Genomic DNA, 14,799 nt, shown 5'->3' with positions numbered 1-14,799 from the left:
CAAATTTTTGAACAAATTTCCTGTTGAAAGTTACCGATCAAAACAGCACTTTTTTGACGAATTTTCTCGATTTTTTTTTAAATCAACGGAGATTGTTTATTAGAAAAATATTGACCGAAGGTGTTTTACATTGAATTCAGAATGCATCTTTTTTTTGAGGTCGGTTCGGCAATTTTACAAGATAGCCACAGTCGACATTGCTATTAATTAAACAAATAATTATTACAATATTGAGTTTTTTCTTCTCTCGTTGGCTTCCCAAGGGTTCAACGAATCTCTGGAAAAATTTACGATTTAAAAAAAAATTTTTTCGTACGTATGGTAGCGGTTCAAAGTTTGCCGACTTTTACGGACCCTGAAAATGGGGGGGTTTTTCGGCTTCTAACAGCGATTATAAATAAACTAATCAAATTAAAAACTTGAAACTTCGTATTGGGCGAGTGAAATACTTATATTACACAGTACAATTGGTCCCATATTTTTACGATTTTTTTTTCACAAGTTATGCGCATATAACCCCAGGGTCCTCTACTTCTGAAACGAATAGTAAGCGTTGTCGTCCATCTATTATTTTTTAGCATCAGCTGTGTCGTTAAGTTTTCTGCATTTTTTTTGCGAAAAATCTGAAAACTGATAGATAGAGGACAACACTTAGTCTCCCCTCAATACTTGGTGAAAATTTCAGCCATTTATATTGGACACAATCGGAGAAAAATGGATTGAAAAAACAAACTTTTCGCCTTCGGCTCGTGATATAAACCTCCCACTCGCCAAAAAACACTTTTAATCCCACGAGCTAAAAAACATTTTTTCACGAGTAACGAACAATATTTTTCATCACAATGTGGCGGAAATTGGACTTTTAGGCACGCGGAGCGTGCCGAAAAGTTCACTTTTCGTCACAGCGTGATGAAAAATAATATAAAATGATAAATGATATCCGATAAAAAGGAATGGTATGCACAATAACTATTAATAATTCTGTAGCGACATAGTAAAACGGTACAAGTTAATTTTGACTATTGACCAGTTTTCAATGAATATCTCGGAATCTAAGGGAGATAGCAAAATTTCTGTTATAACCTTTTTTGTAGAGCCCATTGAGAGCTACAACAAATGTAATTACAAAAATTTTGCTAGCTCCCTTAGATTCGGAAATATTCCTCAAAAACTCAATTGGGAGATGAGTCGACTTAAACCGTTTTACCATTTCGCTACTGAATTTATTAAAAATAATAATACAATAATAATAATTAATTAACAAAAATAACTGTGAGGCCATATAATCCAAATGTTGGGGGGGGGGGCGTCTGTAGTTTGTCAATGAAGGGGAGAGGGTCTCTGAAGTTGCAATGTCAAATCTTTTTTTTGCATTTTAATCGAGAAAATCGTAAATGCAATTTCTTTCTCACCCTCTTTTCTCCCGAAAAGGAGCAAATTTCACGAGTTCTCCATCCAGATATATATATTCTGTGAATTTTTGAGGCCAAACGTTCCCAAAGAACTTTGGAATGATGTGATGGTAGAAATTTAATGTTACGAAATGTTCAATGAGCATCGCAGAAAAATTTAATTATTCAGCTAATCCCTTGGCTTTCTTTCTTATTCTCATTCTTCAAATAGGCAACAAACGGCCAAAGTGGAACGTTTTGTGATCTTCTGTAATTACCTAAATTTTTTTTTCTCTATTCGACTTTTGGAATTTTCATATTTCTCGAAGATTTTTGTTGATTTTTGCAGCGGAAAAAACTTTTTTTAAATTTTGTCTCGAGGTTTTTCGCAGCGGAAATTTTGATAGTCACTCGTCTAAAGTATTGATATTTATGAAACTATCAACTGATGAAACATAAATGTACCGATAGAATTTTTCCACCAAATTATCTCAATTTTGTGCGGTATTTCTATTAAAATTGTGATTTTTTATCACTGCCCTCAGTTACTGAAGGGACATGAAAGTATATTTCATTCCGGCTCGTGAAAATATATTCTCATTATGCATTTCGTGGGTCGTTGAACATTACACGGAAATAATTTATTGAGAAGAATTGCAAAATAAAACAATTGGAGAAATACCTGCATTTTATTCGTCATAGTATTCAAATGCGTGTACATAGAAAATTTTATATCTAGTAGTTTCCCAGAATCTCCAAGGAAAGAGAGCTGAAAATGATCACGAACCTTTATGTTCGACAATGAACTTTGACTATTCAGAATGTAATAAAATACTCAAATAAAAGTTACCTTATTAAAAACTAACTAATAAATCCTTATTACCTAACAAATCAAATTATCATTTAACTCATTCTTTAAAACGGAAAAATCAACTTTTATGAACTAAATTAAATATTCGAGGGCGAACTTGTCTATACATTTTTGTACATTTTCTAGATTGATAATAATAAATGTTCAGTTTTCTTCCCTCTCCTCTTAATTCCCTGAGGAGAAAGTAATGGTAACGAAAAAAAAAAAATCTCCAATTCACGAGTTATTATCAAGAATTTGTGCACTGAGAGAGCAGAATGTCTTCAGTTTGCCCACCGTAAACTTCTTAACAGCTTTACTGATATTATGTGAAAGATCAAAAGGATCCTGCAGACACATAATAGAGTCAACCCTGAAAGGCTCAGGCTCATCAACCTCATTGAGGTAATCGAGATAAAGTTTCATATCGGACGGTAATTCATTTGGCTTTAAAAAGAGTTTCTTCTCAACGGGTTTCCCCAGCAACGGGCAGATAACGTAATTTCGATAATCGAAATCTGCGTAGAATGTGAAGAACTGCTTCAGAAGTTCCCTGAAGGTGTTGTCAGTTGTGCGAGGCTGAAAATCCGTGGAGACTCCAGTCTCCCATCCCGCAATAATCCTCGAGTCCTGACTTCTATCTATCAACTCAGCTATCGTCGGTAGAATTGACGTCACTTGAAGAAAATAGATCACCAACCAAGCAATCCCGTAGCTGTTGACTCCATTGAGTCCAGTGAGGTCACAGTGTCCCATCCAATTTTTCACAAAGATAATCAATTTACGACAGTCCAGACAGTTTTCACAGTAAGCACTGATGATTTTCGTGTTCTCCACAGTTAGACCGTTGGTGAAAGAGATGTCGCACTCAATTTCAGTGGATCTGTGAGTCACCTTGATGATGGGAATTCTGCAGTCCTGGATATCACCACTGATGTACCAATTCTGGAGATCTTCTTCCAGACAACTTTTTATGTTCTTCAAACGAACCAAAATTTGCCTATAGCTGGAGTTTTCCCCAGCGTACACCTGACACTTCTTCGTACTGCAATCGAGGAAGATATCAAGGTCACTATTCCTCCCCCCCAGGCCGGAAATTCTGGAGCCAAAGGGATAAGCCTTTGCACTGGGGTATTTTTGCTTGGCAATCTTCTCCAAATTTCTAACCACTTGATCCTCCTTCTTCTTTTCATCAATCCTGCGAGAGTCAACTCTAGCGAGAATCTCTTGGATCTTATCCTCAGCAGCGTACAGAAGCTTCTCCGCAAACTGCGGGAGTTTATTCAACAGATAATAGTGGCTAGAGGCCAGGTCCCTATGCATTTTGCAAGTCGAGTGGTAGGCGAAGGTCTTCAAAAATCCGTACCAGAGAGTCGCACAAACAGCGCAATAGTCAAAGATCAATGTTTCGTTTTCAAACAATTTAGCTTTTTTTACATGTTTTTTCTTCTTGAGATGCTCTCGAAATTCAATCTCAACGATCGAGCTCTCCGGGCAGATGGCACACCAGTATTTACGAGCATTGTAGAAATTTGACTCCATCCTCGAGTGAAGAGCTTTGAAAATTTCCGCGGCCTTCGATCCCAGGGATGACCATCTCTCCGCATGCGACGAATTCTGAATGTGATTACTTAATTTGAGAGCGTCATTAGGGACGGAAACTCCACATGCGTGACACTGGACATTCTCTTCTGAGACTTCCTGCATGTACTCGTGAGCAAGAGCTAAATCACTGAACTGATCTGGATAATCCCTGAACTTCTTGTGATCCTCTATCATCTCTTGGAGGTAATCCAGATGATCAACTGAGCTCAAATGCTCGTAGAAATTCTGCAGAGAATTTTTAACGCTTTTTCGACACACCAGACAGTAGATGTTGTCCTTGTCGATGGCGAAGGAGAGCAGAACCCCCAGCTTCATGTCTTCAATTCGCTGCTGATCTATTTCGTAGATGTTTAGTTCCTTGTCCAATTCAATGTCCAGGGGTTTTTGCCTGAAACGCGGAGGAGACTTCTGTGTTTCCTCTGGTGAATCACCTAGATTTCTCACATCGAACTCAAGATTTTCGTCATCTTTCGGTGAATCTGGCAGTTGTTCCACTCCGAATTCAAGATCTTCTTCTTCTTCCTGCAATTCTGTTGGTTTTAACTCATCTTCGTTCTGTTTAGAAAGCTCTTCGGTAGATTTTCCAGAACTCATCGGAGAAGCCTTGAGGAATCGTTTCCAGAAATGTGTCGTCATGTGACTGTGGAGTTTCTTCTGCTCCTCGAAGTTTTCCCCACACATACGACACGGGATTTTCTTTTTCGGTCTCTGCATGAATTGTATATCCTTCTGAGTTTTACTCTGCGGAGCTGCAGCTTTAGCCGCGTAACTTGTCCTCGATAATTTCCAGCTGTCGATGAACACAATTTCGTTGTCTTTGTGCTCCTGAGACATTGAGTGCTGGAGGTACTCCAAGGTTGCTGGAGTGTGTCGAGTCGCTCGAATTTTCATTTCACAGACTTTGCACTCGATGCAGTCGATTATATCCCCTACGTAGTGATACTCCAACATCATGTCCGGGGGAATGTCGCTGAGGGAGAATTCTTGAGGTGTTGGAGGTGAAAATATTTCTTCATCATCTGTATTGTCAGGGCTTTCCTCTGCAGCATTGACTTTCGCCTCGTTCTCCAGGTGTTCTTTGCTGTTCCTGTGGGCATTGACGTTCCAGTTGCCTCCAGGTATCATGCAGTTGCAGATCTCGCAGGGAACGTTCCTGACACTTTGAGGGAGAATTTTCCTGTTGTCTTCTGATTCAACAGAGGATCGGGGGGACACAGGATCCTCTTGGTTGTCCAGCTGAAAAGTCGATATCAAACGATGAGCTGTTGTACTTCTCTCAGAGACCTGGGCTGCTGCTGATTCTGACACTTCCTTCGGTTTTTTCGTTAGTGGCTCTTTGTTAAGCTCTTTTTTTACTGTTTTTTCTACCTTCTTTTGGTGACTTTTCTTAGAGATATGTAAATTGACGTGTAGCAAAGTCCCAGGCACAGTAGTTGAACACAATTGACACCAAAATCTGTCGTCATTTTCGAGTCTGACAATTCCCTCTGGTAATGGATACAATTTTTCCGCTTCAGCAGAGGTACTTGGCTGCTTGAGTGCTTTATTTTCACGATGCTCTGCACCTCTCAAATGTTGGAATAGCTTCGTTGGACGGAGGAGAGTGCAATTACAAATTTCACAGTTGAAACGGTCTATGTCGATTCGAACAATCACTTTTTCACCGTTGGCTCGGTGATCGACACTTGCGACGTGCTGCTCTACTCTGATGTTTTTGGAAAGTCTGCAGATACATATCGTACAAATTAAGAAAGACTGCGTTCTTTTTTTAGTGTAACATCGTTCAATGCCATCTGGTAGATTTTCTGAAGTGGCAGGACTCTCGTGTGAATTGGATTTCAATCCAATATTTTCATCAATCGGCAATGATTGCTCATCTGTCCGTTCAGAATCGTCGTCAGACCCTTCGGGGACCAGTTCTGAGCTGATAATTTTGGAGTCTTCATCTTTTGATTCTTCAGACATTACCTGAGTCGCCCAATCACATTCCATTTTTAGGTGAACCTTATCAAAAGATTCCGATGCTTCGAAGATTGATGTGGATGCAGATTCTTCTTCAGAATCGTAACACTCTTCAGTTTTCGATTGAACGTCATTTATCGGAGATTCAGGTGACATATGTTCGTCGTTAACTTTCTCTTCTCTCAATTCTTTGATTCTCTGTTGGTGCTCTTCACTGCCAGCATGGACAGTTGCATGTATGAGATTGCCAACAACATTCACAGAACAGACAGTGCACCAAAATTCCTCTAAATTTTCAGTTCTCACAATTCCTTTTAATAATTCAAGCAACTGTGGCAAGATGTCCTCAAGTAAATTATTTGCTCTTTCGGAGGTGTTATTATTTAAATGATGTTCATTCGTCAAATGTTTCACTGTGTTTTTATAGCCATGCAGAAGGCAATTGCAACTTTCACATTTGAACTTGTGCTCCTCGATTCGAGAAATTACTCTCGGCCCTTTTTCCATGTGATCAGCACTCAAACCGTGTTCTTGGACTTCTTGAAGCTGAACTTTGCAGTTACATATTGTGCAAAATAGGAATGCCTTATGAGGAAGGGCTTCAATTCCTTCTGGCAGATGAGCTTTGAGCTTACTTGAGTTGAAAATATGAGTTTGACCCTGAACGTGACCTGGTACGCCTGTACGATGACGTATCTTTTTATTATTGCATATTGTACAGATGATTCCATAGGGACCTTCTTCAATCCCCTCATATGTTTCTCCAAGAGAAGCTGATGGTGTTGATGGAGGAGAACTACACAATTCCTCAAAATTTTCACCTTTTCCAATTCCTTCTAGTAATCCATGCACCGGTGGTAATTCCCCAACCGAATTATTCACTCCTTCGGAGGCATTATTATTTAGATGATGTTCGTTACTCAAATGCTTCACTGTTCTTTCGTAACCATGCAGAAGGCAATTGCAAATTTCACATTTGAACTTGTGCTCTTCGAGTCGAGAAATTATTCTCGGCCCTTTTTCCAAGTGATCAGCACTTAAAACGTGTTCTTGGACCTCTTCAGGCTGAATCTCGCAGTTACATATTGTGCATAATAAGAATGCCTTATGAGGAAGGGCTTCAATTCCTTCTGGCAGATGAGCTTTGACTTTACTTGAGTTGAAAATATGAGTTTGATCCTGAACGTGACCTGGTACGCCTGTACGATGACGTATCTTTTTATTATTGCATATTGTACAGATGATTCCATAGGGGCCTTCTTCAATCCCCTCATATGTTTCTCCAAGAGAAGCTGATGGTGTTGATGGAGGAGAAATACTTGTCTCCAAGCTCATGATATTTAAAGTTACAGAATTTACTTGTCCCTCAGAAAATTCATTATCATCCATGTGCAGAGGGATTAAAAGATCCATTGGATGAGTGTTCCATTTTTCTTCTAATGGCTCGAGCATTCCTAACGCTGTGTCGTCATCAACACTCTCATATTCTTCGCTCTCAAGTTGAGCTAAATTCTCTTCTTCAGCAGTATTGGTGACTGTTACCCCTGACGAGAGTGACTCCAACGGTTTCTCTGGTCCCTTTACCCCCATTCTCTCCTCAAGCTGCTTCAATTTGTCTTTATGTCCCTCTTTCGTCGCATGATGCATGACAGTCGCCCAATGTCGTTTGATTCTTTTTGAGCAAATCATACACCAAAACGTATTCTCGCCCTCTAGTCTTATAATCCCTTCTGGCAATTCGTGGTCTTTCAATCCAACTGGTGAGTTCAATACTTCAAGTGTCATATTTTTCAGATGATCTTCGTCTTTTAGATGTTTCATCACGTCTTTATGACCTTTGAGAATGCAACTGCAAACATCACATCTGAATTCAAGGGTTGATATCCTCGAAATTACTTTTTCTCCATTGCCCAGGTGGATGTTCCCGGTGACGTGAGCATCGACGTAGTTGGGACGAACTCGGCTGTTGCATATTGTGCAGAGTAAGAACTTGACTCCAGGAATTGCCTCTATTCCCTCTGGCAGACTTTCGTCCAGAGAAAGTGCATTCAATTGGTCTCCTGAGAGATTCCATAATTGGTAACGATGAGTCCATCCTCTTACGTGATCAAGCATCTCGTTGTTGTTTGAAAACTTTCGATTATCACATATTACACAGATGATCCAATTTATTGTACGGAAAATTCCTGCAAATGATGTCTCTGTTTCATCGCTTTCCTCAGGTTTACTGAAGGCCTTTCCACTCCCCTCAGATTTCTCCCTCAAATTCTCTGCGTGAAGAACACATTTTAAATGTTTATCTGGAGTGTAAGTGTTGGGGATTTTTATTTCACAGATGTTGCACCAATAAAACACTTTTCCTTCGCTCTTCGGAGTTGCTTTGGGTATTTCCAATATTGAAAATATGCTTTCGTCGGGGTTTTTTTGACTTTCGATGATGAAGTATTTAGTGTCGTTGGTGGTATTCAATTCGGGCTCAGTACTTTCTGCTTGGAGATTGTCTATTTGGGGAGAACGGACCAGCGCATCTCTGCTCTCCCTGTGTCTTTGACTGTTGGTGTGCTCAGTAATGGCTTCGAGACCACCGAAAATCTGTTGGTAACAAATTTCACATTCTGTGAAGAATACCTCTTTGCCTGGTGGAAGAAATTCCCCAGCTGGTTGTTGTGGTAATTCTTCACTCATTGCTTCCTGTGAGCGTGATGCCCTTGGAGGTGTTGATGACGTGGATGAAGAGAAGACAATTTGCTCTGTATGCATGACGTTGAAACTTGGCGAATTGGATTGTTCTGCAAGAAGTGGAAGGACTTTTCTTTGATGATATAAAGTTTTAATGTGCTTTTCTACAGACTTCAGTCCGACGAGTTGGTGCTTGCATAGAGAACATTTATACGTTTCTTCAAGAATATGGAGTATTCCTCTGGGAAGATGGTTAATAGACTCAAGCATTTGGGATTTTGATGATAAGGAAGGCACAGTTTCCCCTGAACGTGAGCTCCTCACATTTCCTGAATTAAACTCTTCATTAGAAAATCCAGCAACGTTTTTCCAACAACGTTTTTCTGATGATGGTGGAGATGTTAATGATGTACTTTTCTCTGGATTTCCTCCATTCGAAGTCACCCTAGTTGAGGTCTCTCCAGGATGCCCATAGAGAACTTGATTTTGATGATGAGAACCGTTTATATGATCTCGAATGACCTTCACTCCAGATATCCTGCAGTTGCAAACAGAGCATTCGTACATCTGACCATGAACATAGATTATGCCGACTGGAAGAGCACTCGCTTCATTCGTTCCTGACGTTTCATCAATATTTACTTTGTCCCCACTCCTTAGTGTGTAATTTGATGAGTCAGATTGCTGAGAATCACTCTCAGCATTTCTTACCTCCATGAACGAATTCGCATGCTTAAGGCCATGTTCTTCGCTCTTTGAATGTGAGCTGACACTCATCAATCCTTTCAGTGCAGTATCACAAGTTCTGCACCAGAATAAATTGTCGATCTCTGTACTCACGATTCCGTTGGGTAAATTCGCAAACTTTTTCTCCAAATTCATTTGATGATTTTTCCCATAGAAATGGCCAATCGCTCCATTTAATGAAGGTAATTTCTGATTGTTGCAAATCTCGCATTTTATGTAGTCTGTACCTGGGACCTTAGTGATTCCCTCAATCATCTCCACTCTTCTCTGACTCAACTTTTTCTCATTTTTTCCAAGATTGATAGACTCGATTGTTTTTTGATGTCGTGAACCTTTTATGTGTTGGGTGATAGCGGGATCCCCAGATATTTCACATTTGCATAGTAAACAGGCGGACAAATATTCGTAGAGATGTATTATGCCGTTTGGGAAAGCCCGAGTTTCACGATTTGATATTCTTTCAGGAAATTGAAGCAGATTGGCTTCATGCTGAGGGTCCTGCACGTGTTTATTGACGAAATTCCATCCAGGTACATGATGCAGTTTGCAAACAGAACAAACGTATAAGTTGTCGTAAACGTGGATTATTCCATCTGGAAGATTTTGCCTCCCATTTGGCACCTCGGGTTCATCAAATGTTGGTGACGGTGTGCGTGAAGGTGAACGATTCTTAAGTTGAAAATGTGCTTGACGATGTCGTTGACTTGCCATATGTTCTCCAATGCCCCGAGCATGACTGAATCTACATTCACATAATGAACACATGTACAAACTGCCTTTTATGTGATGTATTCCCTCTGGCAGAGCCTCCGTCCTCAGGCCATCTGAAATTTCGTCGTTTATTTTTTACCCAGATGTTTTTTGATTAACGTAGATTAACTTGATAGAAAAAAATATGTTCGCAAGAGGACTTGTTTGAACTGAACACAATAGCAAGTTGATAATTGCCGAGAAAGAAATTGTTCTATTTAAACATACGAAAGTTTCGAAGAACATATAACATTCTTATAGGTGGTGAAAAATGGAAAATTTTGCCCCCTAATAAATCGAAATAGGATGAGTAGAACTCAAGTTATTGTAAAAAAACGGAACAATTTGAAAAAAATCATATTTCCGAACTGGGCTGTTAAAAAAATCTGAAAAAATTTGAGAGATAGTTTTTCAAGTCCCCTAATCGTAGAAAAAATCGCCATAAATTTTCAAGAGGGTGAGGGTTAGCCGTTGACTCATTTGGCATGGAATACCTCATATATATTTGAAAAAAAAAATTAAAATCGGTGCAGAAGGTTTTGAGATATTGAGGAAAAAATAAAATTAAAGAAGTTGTTATATCTTCGGAACTACTGGACCGATCGAGCTGAAACAGCGCATCAAAGTGAAGTTTAATCATAGCTGCCATGAGCCAAAATTTCAGACTTTTATCGACAAATTTCACCGCATTTATCTGTATTTTCGAAAAATTGATCATCAAAAACCCAAGTTGTTACACACATACGTACAGTCATGACCCTAAAAACATCATTTCTTCATGTTTCATAACATTCTAGACCATTTGCCATCAAAACTAGAATTTAAAAAATCGCTCAAATACAAGGCTTCCATTCGAAGGTAAAAAAGTTAATAAACAAAACTTGACTTAAAAAAATTACAAAAAATTTTTTTTTGCTTCAATTGCGTCAAACAGTCGTTTGTCGACTGTTCCATTTTGCCCCACTCTCCCCTATTATTTTTGTTGTACGTGTCGAAAACTCGATTCTGCTTTAGTTAAATTCACTTATCTTACTAAACCATCTGCCATTGAATTCACAGTGACATACCTTGAGAAAACTGAACAGTGGTTTGATGTCGTAGACCTACTACGTGCTGTTCCACCGATCTCCAACAAGGCATGCTGCACTCGCACAGAGAACATCCGTAACCATTGTTATTGGACTGAAAAACATAGTCTGGAAGATTTAGTTGCCCCTCTAGCCTTTTCTCATTCGTGTTTGGGATATTCTCCGACTGTCCTGCTACCCCTGACGATGCTGGTAAAGTCGAAGAAGAGCCAGAGCTACCCTCTGAAGCCAACTTTTTCTCATGGAGTTGCTGAATGTTGTCTTGATGCCGGATATTTTCCACGTGGTCCTCAACCAAATCAAGCCCAGAAATATTACAACAGCAGAGAATGCAGGTGTAAGAGTTCCCATAGATGTGGATTATCCCTTTTGGAAGAGAACGAATAGTTGTTTCCTCAGGAGTATCTTCACGTCTCACTTCACCAGGCAATTCTTCCGCTGATATCGATGGTGATAACGCAGAGGATGGAAAACTCAGCTCAGAATTAGTTCCCTTAGAACTCATTACATCCGTGTTTTCCTGGCAGATTTCTTCAACGATTTTCATGTGCCTAAAACCTCTCATGTGATGTTGAATGGTCTGAACAGACCCAGTAAGTTTGACTTGGCAAATACAGCAGTAGTATTGTTTACCCGAATGATGCGTTACTCCAACTGGAAGAACTCTTCGCTGATTCTGTCCATTTCCAATTTCCCTCGAGTTGATTGTCTCGTCAGGCAGTGCAGAGCTCTCTGATGACACTAACAGGAGTTTTATTGTATCCTGATGCAGTGATTCATTTACATGTTGTTCAACAGCTATCAATCCAGTGATTTTACGTTCGCAGAGGAAACATTCGTACTCGTCGTCCTCCAAGTGAATTATTCCTTTTCTTAAAGCATGCCCCTTGCCCTGTTGGTTCTTTTTGTGCCTTTTCCCCCCCAAATGCGACCAGACATCCTTGTAATTGTGTATTCCAGATTTACAGACTTTACACCAGAAACATTCCTTCTCCCTAATATAAGAAATTTCCTCGGGGAAATCTTGATGATTATCAATATCACTGTGTAATGTTGGTGGGCCGTTCATCAATCCATCTGCAGCCTCCAATAGTTCTTCTTTGATAAATAAACTCTCTTCTGATTTTTCATTTTCTCTCTCTGGCTCTGGAACAGGAGTAGTTGAGACAGGAAATTTTATGTCTTCCTTTGTCAACGAACATTCTAACATTTCCTCAACTTCCTCTGCCACGTCCATGAGGTCAGATTCATTATCATTTGCAGACACGTCATCAGTTCCAAAATTTTTTGCCCTTTTGATCGATTGTAGAATATCAGGGGTGTTTACATCCTTCGACTTTTTACGATTTCTCTTTCTCTTTCTCTTTCTCGTCTCCTTTTCGCTCTTGTGAATCAACAGGTGTGATTCAATGTCTTTACTGTCGATCAAACTATTACAAACTGTGCGGATCGATACAATGAGCTGAGTATCTTCGTCCTTAGAAGGATCGCTGGCCTCTCCTTCACCTTCATCTGAAAGATCTTCAGGATTTTCGGGGTCTTCAGTGAATCTGGGGGGCAGTCGATAAATCTCTGCAGACTTCAAAGCCTCTATATGTTCCTGCTCCTTCTTTACGTGGGATTTTCCTTCTATGTGCGTTATAATACCCTCGTAAGAAGCTCCCACAGCACATGCACACAAACTGCAGGCTAAAGTCTTCGATGCCTTCATGAAAATGAAATTGTTAGTAGTGAGTTTGTAATAGGCTATCGACAGCGATAAATCTTTGAGGAGTGACTCATCAATCTTATCTCTTTTGAGAGCCTGGTGATGACTCTCTTCATTGTGGCACCCAACCAGGAACCAAAATGGCAGTTTCATGTTGCATAAGTGGCAGAAATACTGGTGATCACGATGGGAGATGAAATTCTTGAAGAGAATCTCTGGACAATTGTCAGGGACATACCAGGGCATTAACTGATGGCCCACTGCATGCTCGATTATCTCACTGAACTTGATTGGGTTGGGACACAATCTGCAGTAGACTCGTGGCCCAACGTTGGCGAACAACTGAATGTACAACACGAGCCTTTGGACGTGGTTCTCATCTTTCAAGTGATTTTCAAATGAATCTTGTTGCTTTCCAGGACAAATGTGACAAGTGAAGTCGTTGCAGTCTGCTGAATACACCACTGTTCCTTTCTTGTAGATCGGGTACTTGACGTCAGACTCCATTGTCTTTTTTTTTTTTCTAAATATCCAGAATATTTTTTTCAGAATGAACGAACTTCACTGGAGTCAGATTATTTTCGAATATTTATACGCATATTTATACTCACGTGGATGTTTATGATTTTTTTTTATTCACATTCCAATAGCGGTATCCTGCTGCGGCCGGTTGAACCCTCCTGCTCTTTGTGTCCCTGAGGTGATTGAATGATTGAAATGATGTTGTTATTTGTTACGTGATCATTATTGGGATTCCCGGATGATTCTGAACACCGTATTTTATTGTGCCTTTGTTTTATTCGTTATACTGACCTTGAAATTGAGGGAAGTTGTTTGGTTATGCCCTGTGTCAATTCGCCATTCGCAAAAACGATTTCTCGCCGTCTGGTGGTGGTTTGTAGAATTACTACCTTGCGGAACCAATCTGATGGTAGTGCGCCAAGGCTCTGGAGTATGAAATTGCAAATTATTCATTGATGTAGCTGTTTGATTGGTCAATGAGTCACGTGAAGTAGTCGCTGAATAAAATCCCCGGGATTTTCAAATTCTTTAGATTCCAAAAAAAATTTCTGCATCACATTTTTCATTTTTTCATATGTGAAGTTGTCTTTATATCAAAACATCCAAATTTTTTGATTGTTGATCATGAGAAAAAAAACAGTATTTCTAAATTTTTTTAACTCGCAAAGTATTCTGCACTTCCCAAATTTTTATTTTTTTATATTTATCATACACAAAAATGATCAATTCTTGCTTCTCAAATTTTCATACATAAATTCTAAACTCTACAAAATTCATGAAAATTCTTCGGTTTCCCAAATAATTCGAGAAAAATCTTTGAAGATTTACGGTTATCGAAAAAATTGTGAAATTTTCCGAAGAATTCAAGAACTTTTTTCAGTTTTCTAGGAAATCAATTTATAACCCTCCCCTCATTTTTCAGCTATTACAGATTTCAATCAGATTATTTTCAAACGTAAAAAAAGGAATTAATCGAAGATTAAAAATTATTCAGTGATGTTTCACTCTTCCTTCTCTTAATTCTCTTTAAGTCATTATCAATATTTATAAAACATCTATGAGTATATGAAGTTTAATAAATTCGATTTCTTCATTTTCACAACAAATAGATAAGCGCGCGCGAAAGCGCGCGCACAGATCCAGGATGTAGAATATCGAGACGAGACAAATCGAGATTTTACATTTAAAAACTCGAAAAACTTAAGACCGAGATGAGAGACATTGAGGCGGAGTCATCACGAGAGGAGTCGATACTGCTTATTTCGACACTGAAATGAGAGCAAAGATTCTGATGTTCATTGAGACCGAGATCATCTCTCCAAAGTTTTGTCTCGTAGTGTCTCGCGGTATCACTACCTTCAGTGAAAGTTATTGAGATATCAGGATAAATCAAACGGGAATGGATTCGTCTTGAAAAGACGAACATTTTTCATTTTAACTTTTATGTTGAACAACTCAATGGTGCAAAGCAATGCCCATTTGAACAATTCAATTATT

General features: G+C 39.2%; 1 protein-coding gene and 1 long non-coding RNA gene across 2 annotated transcripts; both read right to left on the bottom strand.

The window, feature by feature from the left end:
• Positions 1-2,061: 2,061 nt before the first annotated feature.
• On the bottom strand, positions 2,062-13,291 carry LOC107036203. The gene is made up of 2 exons (XM_015253985.1): positions 11,052-13,291; positions 2,062-10,058 (listed from the first exon to the last, which is right to left on the bottom strand). The coding sequence occupies exons 1-2, from the start codon at positions 13,285-13,287 to the stop codon at positions 2,479-2,481; spliced, it is 9,816 nt and encodes a 3,271-aa protein (XP_015109471.1). The 5' UTR covers positions 13,288-13,291; the 3' UTR covers positions 2,062-2,478.
• Positions 13,292-13,391: 100 nt separating this feature from the next.
• Positions 13,392-13,662, bottom strand: LOC107036202. Its single transcript, XR_001460777.1, has 2 exons — positions 13,594-13,662; positions 13,392-13,475 (listed from the first exon to the last, which is right to left on the bottom strand). It is a non-coding gene; the product is annotated as an uncharacterized LOC107036202 (long non-coding RNA).
• Positions 13,663-14,799: the final 1,137 nt, after the last annotated feature.

This window comes from Diachasma alloeum, unplaced genomic scaffold (genome assembly GCF_001412515.2).
Source record: "Diachasma alloeum isolate Michigan unplaced genomic scaffold, Dall2.0 Dall_scaffold_00206, whole genome shotgun sequence".
Lineage (NCBI taxonomy): Eukaryota > Metazoa > Arthropoda > Insecta > Hymenoptera > Braconidae > Diachasma > Diachasma alloeum.
The sequence above is the reverse complement of the archived record's forward strand: the minus strand, read 5'-3'. Positions and strand labels throughout refer to the sequence as shown.